Source organism: Musa acuminata, chromosome BXJ1-9 (genome assembly GCF_036884655.1).
Source record: "Musa acuminata AAA Group cultivar baxijiao chromosome BXJ1-9, Cavendish_Baxijiao_AAA, whole genome shotgun sequence".
NCBI classification, from domain to species: domain Eukaryota; kingdom Viridiplantae; phylum Streptophyta; class Magnoliopsida; order Zingiberales; family Musaceae; genus Musa; species Musa acuminata.
The window spans coordinates 16,031,155-16,040,111 of NC_088335.1; the positions used below are offsets into that span (position 1 = coordinate 16,031,155).

General features: G+C 35.4%; 1 protein-coding gene across 1 annotated transcript; it reads left to right on the plus strand.

The window, feature by feature from the left end:
- The first annotated feature begins 2,321 nt into the window (after positions 1-2,321).
- LOC103998463 (alpha-dioxygenase PIOX) lies at positions 2,322-7,698 on the plus strand. The gene is made up of 10 exons (XM_009419942.3): positions 2,322-2,469; positions 2,556-2,816; positions 2,895-3,044; positions 5,251-5,384; positions 5,784-5,997; positions 6,108-6,253; positions 6,346-6,573; positions 6,667-6,869; positions 6,958-7,201; positions 7,283-7,698. Exons 1-10 carry the CDS (start codon positions 2,380-2,382, stop codon positions 7,506-7,508), a joined length of 1,896 nt encoding a protein of 631 aa, XP_009418217.1. The 5' UTR covers positions 2,322-2,379; the 3' UTR covers positions 7,509-7,698.
- Positions 7,699-8,957: the final 1,259 nt, after the last annotated feature.

An 8,957-nucleotide genomic window follows, 5' to 3' on the forward strand; every position in this document is an offset into this window, starting at 1 on the left:
TGATAGTCAGGGAAAATATTAGCTAATGATTGTAGAAATAAATATGTTTATTATTTTTCTCAAATTCATGCATTTTAGGTTAGATACATAGGCATATTGTAGGAGAGCTATTTTTTCTTATAATTATATCATTTATTGAAATACTTATAAGAAAGGATATGATTATAGAGAAGCAAAGCCACTCACAACCTCATGTCTTAATTCTTCTTAATCTCTCATATATAAAGATCAAACACTAACTTTGATAGGAAATCTAATTTTACTAAAACTATCAAACCATCTCCTCATCTAAATGTAAATTTTAATTTACTTTTCAACGGAGAGGGAGAGAGACAACAAGGAACGATTCATTGGCTGCCTCGATTCATCAAAAAAAAAAAAAAAAAAAATCCAACGAATATATTAATTTATTTGCACCAAAATACTTCAATAAACTATAGTTATTAGATTGTGATGGGGCATCCATTGGATATGTCCAAGTTCATTGGTTTACAAGTTGAAGAAGTGGGTTAGAAGATCATATCACATGTTTGACATAAAAAGTATTTAAAAATAAAGTATATTTACATTAAAAAATTAAACTTATTCTTGTAGTATAAATATATTAAAAAGAATATAAGAACCAAAATTTGTGCAGTGTTGTTTTCTTAAAGACTTTGATGAATTAATGAAATTTGATGACCGAAATCTACACTTCAATAAGTTGTATGACAGCAAAAATAGGTAGAATTTTATTTTCATGATGCGCACTTTAAAAAAAAAGAAAAAAAACCCTTTCAGAAGAATAAAATTCCTTAACCATATGATCAATCAAAATTAAGAAGTTTGTTTTTATTCAAAAAATCTTGCATGGAATTTTGGACTGCCAATCACTAATCTTGATCCAACCCAAAAGAAGGCCAATATTAGGAATGTTAAATTTCTACATATAATAAAGAAATGGAGGTTTAGGATTTTTTTTCTTCTTTTTTTGGGTGCTTCGTATAAGAATATTCCTACTCATTGCAGACATTCCATTCTCTCAGTGATAACAACACACACACACACACACACACATATATATATATATATATATATATATATATATATATATATATATATATATATATATATATATATATATATATATATATATATATATATATTTTTTTTTTTTTTTTTTCTCGACATCTTGTTGATGCTAAATTATATTTTCATAGCTTTTTCTTTGGCTAAGAACGAAAATGTAGTCTAAACACTACTTTGATCATATCACATACCGCGGGCCAAAGGGTATTTATATTTATTAGATATTATGATCAAATGTAAATGAAAAAAAAAACAAAAGGTTCCAATCAATGAACGAAATGGGTCATAGATTGAATTCCCATAGATATCTATGGAATGCGTCCAAGTCGCCGTCGCTTTGCGACAACCAAGAAGGCGTCCAAGTCACCTTCGCTTTGCGACAACGAAGTACGCGTCCAACACGTGCTCTTAATGTACGAGGGTCCAAAGGGAGTTCGGCACATGCTTTGAATGCAAGAGATCCACAAATTGGTGCAAGCAAGAACCCCGTACGGATGATTTCTAGGTCTGAATGCAACATCAATCAATGCCATCAAAGCAAGTCATGCAGCTGAAAATAACAAGTAAAAGGAGTTTGGCACATGCTTTGAATGCAAGAGATTCACAAATTGGTTCAAGCAAGAACCCAGAACAGATGATGTCTAGGTCTGAATGCAACATGAAACAATGTCATCAAAGCAGGTCATGCAGCTGAAAATAATAAGTAAATCATGAAGAAGAGATGGGAATATGGGCTCCAATTTAGAAGATGAACTTGTGCTTCTATAGACTTAGGAGATAAGATATGTTCCCACCCACCATTTGTTCTGTGCTTGCACGAATAGGTATGTCAAAGGGTGTTGGTTTCTTGAATTTGCTTTCCCAAATCAGATATTTATTTAATAATCTGGATTCATCATCTTTATGTATTATTATAAAAGGCAATCCAATCTACTGAGATGTAAACTAGCTTGTATGAAGCAAGTGGATATGCATGCACTTGGACCAATAAATCGCAAAGGCTTCTAGCTTGTATGAAGCAAGTGCAAGTGGATATGCATGCACTTGGACCAATAAATCGCAAAGGCTTCCATAGAACATTCCCAAGTGGGTGTTGACTACACTGCACCTTCTCATGTCTCCCATCTTTTCCTTGTTACAGCAGCTGTTTTGAGCTCGTCGAGTCGTTTCTGTCAGGCGGTCCAACTTCGATAGGATACAATTCATGATCACGTGTTCCAACCTGAAGTCTATCATCCTCTGCACATCTATAAATGATGCCCCGTTTATTCCAATCTTTATCCTCCGGCCAAACCTTCAGCAGAACCAGTCATGTGTCTTCCTCTCTTTCATCCCTTTATTCACCCAGCGTTCCATGATGTCTTTGAAACAATGCCATTTGGTGACAAGCTTAGCTTCCTGGTAATGATCGACCGACACCCATGAAACTCCATCTCTAGCTAATCTTGTGCTCATCGAGTGAGACTGTTCCTCTTCTTGTCTTGCAGTACGTTCATGCCTTGGACAAGCTAAAGCTGTGGCATAAGTTGCCGGTGTTCCTAGGGTTGACGTACCTGCAGCAACGTCGAACTCTGCATGAGAAGTACAGCCTCCTCAACGTGGGAATGCCCGATAGGACTCCGTTCAACCCCGACGACTACGCCTATAGAACCGACGACGGGGAGTACAATGACCCGGAGAACAGTCAGGCTGGGAGCCAGAATACCTTCTTCGGGAGGAACATGCCACCCATGGAACAGAATAACCATGTGAGTGTTTCCTGATGATTCCTTGGACTTGGTGCCCAAACCTGCCGTTGTTAGATTGATGTGGATGTGTATGTGCAGCTCATGAACCCCGATCCAGCGGTCGTGGCCACCAAACTTCTAGCTCGGAGGACGTACAAAGACACAGGCAAACAGTTCAACCTGATTGCAGCTTCATGGATACAGTTCATGGTGCACGACTGGATCGATCACCTGGAGGATACTGAGCAGGTACAAGCAAGAGTTGCTTCGCTGAGAAACATCCATCTCGCTTGATGGAACTTAGGACACATGCAGTCGTTATAAATAAATAAATAAATAAATAAATATATCGAGTACGAGATTCTACTTTAACCCTTAACCCTTAGGGAGTCATAACATAAACTGGACTAATTACAAAGGATCATTCATGAATCTCCAATTGAATTCGTGGTGCAAGACGCTAAGAGTTGGATAATAATCCCACCTATACATATCATCAAGTTATGCTTAGACAAAGTCGATTATTTGGATCATTAACTAAAACGGTCTGGATCATAATAATTTCACATGGATGCTTTTATACCATTTATTTGGTTTTGGTATCGCAATGATAAAATATGACTAAATTATAGTTATGACTTTTGGTCTTTAGATTTTTTAATGTCATATATGACGTACAGTTTTTTGAGATGGAAGAATTAGTGTTCAATTCTAATCAACTACTTGAATGACTTCAAGATGAAGAGGAGCACCCTGTTTGTTTGTTTCTTTCCTTTTCTTGAATCTCTCTCCCTTTCTCTTTTTGCTACTCTTTCTTCTATTTCCTCATATCTTTAAAGATTTATGTTCAGTTTATTCCTTATGAAAATGAAAGGATGCCATTCCTTTCGCTCAATAAAATTCCAAAGATCAGTCTTACTTTGAGCAGATAGTTTATGCTTTTCTTTGCCAATGTTTTCCTTATAGAAATTAACAAAATTATATAGATCAATCATGTAAGTATATGTTCATCACAATATCTGGAATTAGGCTTTCACTTTCATGTTTTTCCTTCTTTCTTTACATGTGATTTATACCAAGAACTTCTTTTTCCTTTACAAAGGGTAAGTGAAGAATATGTGATTCATAGAGCTTACGATACATAATCAAAATCTTTACCAACTAAGCAACCTGAAACCTTTAAAATTATATCAAGGACTTATATATACATATATATATATATATATATATATATATATGTGTATATATATAAACATATATGTATATATATATATGTATATACATATATTTATATATATATACATATATATATATATATACATATATATATATACATATATATATATATGTATATATATATGTATATATATATATATATACATATATATATATACATAAATATATATGTATATATATATGTATATATATATATATATACATATATATATATATATACATATATATATATATACATATATATATATGTATATATACATATATATATACATATATATATACATATATATATATACATATATATATACATATATATATATACATATATATATATATGTATGTATATGTATATATGTCCTGATATCTCTGAGTTTTTTTTTTCTTTATATTTTCTTTCTACCATGAGTTACAAAATTATATCAATGATATGTATATTTTTAGCAAAAGGATGCCACTCCTTTTGTTAAATATTTTGAGCAAATGATTTATATTTTTCTTTGCCAATGTTTTTTATTAGAAATTAATAAAATTATATAGATTAACCCTGTAAGTTTATGTTCTTGCATAATATTTGGAATTAGGCTTTCACTTTTAGATTTTTCTTTCTTTCTATCTTTTCTTTTGACTTATATCAAGGATTTATTTTAAATTTGTTTACGCAAAAGGTAAGTGACGAAGGTGGAATTTGAACATACAACCTTATGATATATTGTCAAGTCTTTAGCAACTAGACTACCTAATACCTTCAAAATTATATGAAGGACTTATGTATGTGTCGTAACATCTCTGAGTTTTCTTTACTTTTTATTTTCTTTTTATTGTGGCTAACAAAATTATATCAATGATATGTAATAAATATCATGGCAAAACCAATGGCTAATAAGAAACTGTGTTTTGGAGTACCAAAGAAAAGAAAACTTGGATCCTCTACCATACAACATATCCATTCTAGCCACCTCTACATCCATCACACTTGAAACGGTTATCGGATCTGGTTGAATATAATCGACTGACTCTCTTTCAATCTTTTAGTAATACGAGATTAATTCTTAGCTCATCTCATACTCTATACATAAATAGCATGCATATGTCAATTTGTTCACACAACACAGTTTATGATGGAAAAGATGAAAAAAGAAAGAAAGAAAGATTGGAAGCACTATGATTTCTTTGTTGTTGCCCACCGTGAATTATTCATTCAGTAAACACCTGCACACAGGTAGTACTCCCTTCTCCTTCGCTGGTCGCGCACGAATGCCCATTGAAGTCATTCAGGTTCTACAGAACAAAGGAGGTCCCCACAGGTGGTGAAGGCATTGAGACAGGCCACCTAAACATCCGGACTTCCTGGTGGTATGTACTCCCCTGCGATCGATTTGCTAAGTGCATGATCTGAGTAGTGTAACGCACCATATGACGTTATCATCTAATCAACTGCAGATAACTTCAATTCGCTGATTCATAGGGTTCCTTAATTGGCCTGTTCCAAAATATATTGGACTACACGAGAGGTCACTAATAGGGTGATACAATTTCTCATTCTCTATCTTCGTCAGTTTGATCAAAGAAGCACACAAAGGAAAAGAGTGAAAAGGAAATCACAATTTATATCACCCCAAAACCTTTTTCTTTGAACGTAGAGATTGCAAATGAATCAAAAGCAGCAGTTCGTAATGCATACTCATCCAATTATATTCTTGTATCCACCTTGTATTTGTTACTTGTAGTACTCCTATAATGGAATGCCTGTAGGGATGGAAGTGCTATATATGGAAGCGAAGGCAAAAAGGAGGCGAAGGTGAGGACGCGTGTCGATGGAAAATTGAAGATAGGGGACAATGATCTTCTTCAACATGAGGTTAATGGAATCGCAATATCCGGCGACATTCGTAATAGCTGGGCTGGAGTTTCTACTTTGCAAGCTCTTTTTGTCAAGGAACACAACGCTGTTTGCGATGCCCTAAAGGCTAGTAATGCAAATCTCCAAGTTCATCTGTTTTTTTTTTGCATGTCTCCGAGGGCGAGCCTTGACATCACGGTAAGATTACCTTTTTACCATGCATGTTTGTCGTTCAGGAGGAATATCCTGATCTCAACGATGAAGAGTTGTTTCGGTACGCAAGACTTGTAACATCTGCAGTCATTGCGAAAATTCACACCATTGATTGGACAGTGGAGCTCCTTAAAACTCATACCCTGAATGCTGCCATGCATGCCAACTGGTAGGCACGGATTAATACTATTATACCATATGCTTACTGAGACATCCACTTCTCTACCAAGTTCATGATTGGTTTCTTCTCTTTTTCTGTAGGTACGGCTTGTTGGGGAAGAAGATTAAAGACACCTTTGGGCACATAGGAGGTCCTGCTCTTGGTGGACTAGTTGGACTTAAGAAACCTAATAACCATGGAGTTCCCTACTCCTTGACCGAAGAGTTCACTAGTGTTTACAGAATGCACTCGCTCCTTCCAGATTCTCTTAAGCTTAGGAACATCAATACCAATCCTGGGCCAAATAAATCTCCTGAATACCTCAAAGAGTATCTCCATCTCCCCCCTTCTTTATATACATGTGTGTGTATACATATAATTGTATATAATCTTGTCTCCATCTTAATTGATTCTCTAAACAGTGTCAAGATGGAGGAGCTAGTTGGCATAACAGGTGAATCCACGTTGAACGAGATTGGTTTTGAAAGGCAGGTTGTGTCGATGGGCCACCAAGCATGTGGAGCTCTTGAGCTGTGGAACTACCCTTTCTTCTTCAGGGATCTTATCGCACAAAACGTCGATGGAACCGAAAGACCAGATCATGTAGACATGCCTGTTCTTGAAAGTACGTTCACCGTAGGTTGGCATGCGTTTTGCTTCATGTTCATATACTAGACAGTAAGCTGACATGTTCCTTCCGATCGTTCAAACAGTATACCGCGACCGAGAGAGGAAGATTCCACGGTACAATCAATTCCGAAGGAAACTGATGATGATCCCAATTTCCAAATGGGAGGATTTGACTGATGACAAGGAAGCAATTGAAACCATAAGAGAAATATATGGAGATGACGTAGAGAAGTTAGATCTTCTTGTGGGTCTGATGGCGGAGAAGAAGATCAAAGGGTTCGCCATCAGCGAAACTGCTTTCTTCATCTTTATCATAATGGCATCAAGGTACAGTCCCAGGATTAATACTGCATGCATCTTCTTATTAAGTTATGCTTCACCCCATCTTCTTGTTTCACTCTGGAGCAGGAGACTGGAAGCTGATCGTTTCTTCACGAGCTATTTCAATGAGAAGACGTACACCAAGAGGGGGTTCAAGTGGGTGAACACCACAGAAAGCTTAAGAGATGTTCTCCTGCGCCATTACCCTCATACTGTTTCCAAATGGATGAACTCCACCAGTGCATTCTCCGTGTGGGATGCTCCACCTAATTCCTTCAATCCCATTCCGCTGCTTCTACGGTTCCCAAGTTAAGCGCCAGTAGTGAAGTGAGGATTCGTGTGCGTCAAGTTGCTGCATCCGTGTTTAATTCCCTTTTGTGAAGTCATGAACTCATCATCGTTCCTTTGATTGATTAATCCAAACAATAAAGTGTATTCCTTCATGTCTGCTTGATCCTCTAGTTTGTTCTCTTAGTTACTTGATTTATGATCCCATTTATTTATATTTTTACGTCGTCCATTATAGAAAATATAATGTCATAGTCAGTTCTGTTTCACAAATTGTTACTAACAAACTTGACATACAATTCATCCAGTAATTAACAGATAAAAAGGAAAACTAGAATCTTCAGATCAGAATTTAAAAGATCTTTTAAATGTTTACAAAGAGACAAATCCTGATCTCTTGATTACCAAGATATTTCTTTAAAAATAAATTTGAAAATTGGATGTCGCAGCTTCTTTAAGTCTGTCACAAATCATTTATACTTGTGATTAAACATCCCAAATTTATAGTTGTCAATAACTAGAGAATTTTCCCTCAAAGCTCCTCACATTTGGTACTAAATTTCGTTATTGATAAACAGGTTTAATAAAATGTATTATTGATAAATATATTTAATAAAATGCCCTGAGAGGCTTGGAAATTAGAAAAAATTATAACTTCTAATAGTCACTCAACCTTTTTCAGGACTCATCGAGGCAGATCGATAATGCGGCCAAGTCTTAAATGGGTGAATGGTTAATGGGGGTACTCAAGGAGCTCCCATCAGGAGCCGTCGGATCACTTGAGCTCCTGATCTTAGTTCACGTGGCACGATTCATATCCTTGTAACCACTTTCCTCTTTCGAGTGCACGACTCAGGAAGCGTATTACCTAGTTCGTCTTCTCAGTCCTCCTTCGACATTCCCCCTTCCCTTTCCCCAGCCTTACTCGAAGCCCTACGTATCCCCAATTATGTCCCATACATTTTTGTCGTGGATTAGAGTTGAGGAATTGGTAAAGTGATCCCTCGTCGATCACTCCCGATTCAATAATTCCTTTCTTCCATTCTTCTCTAGAAACGATTATTAATGTAATTTTGAATATGTTTTGTTTCTTTTGCTATTCTATCATGCCTTGTGTTGCTCTTCCGTTCTTTATGATCGATCACCTGAGTCAGCATCGTGCATATAATGAGATTCAAATTCTTAAGGTTCTCAGAATTAAATAACTAAAGTTTAAGATAATAAAAATAAAATGTTTTTCGAATAGACTTTATGGTTTGCTTTTATTTATCTATTTTAGTGTTAATATGCTCAGAAAATTTATTTTTGAATGGGAAAAACCTGTTAAAGCGGCATATTCTTTTCCCTCTTTGTGTATCAAAATGAATTCCTCATCAAAATACCAACTTGATATCCAAATGAAAATATCAACCAGCACAGCATAAACAATAGAGCAAAAAAAAATCAATCACATAGTGAGACCAAATCTTTTAAC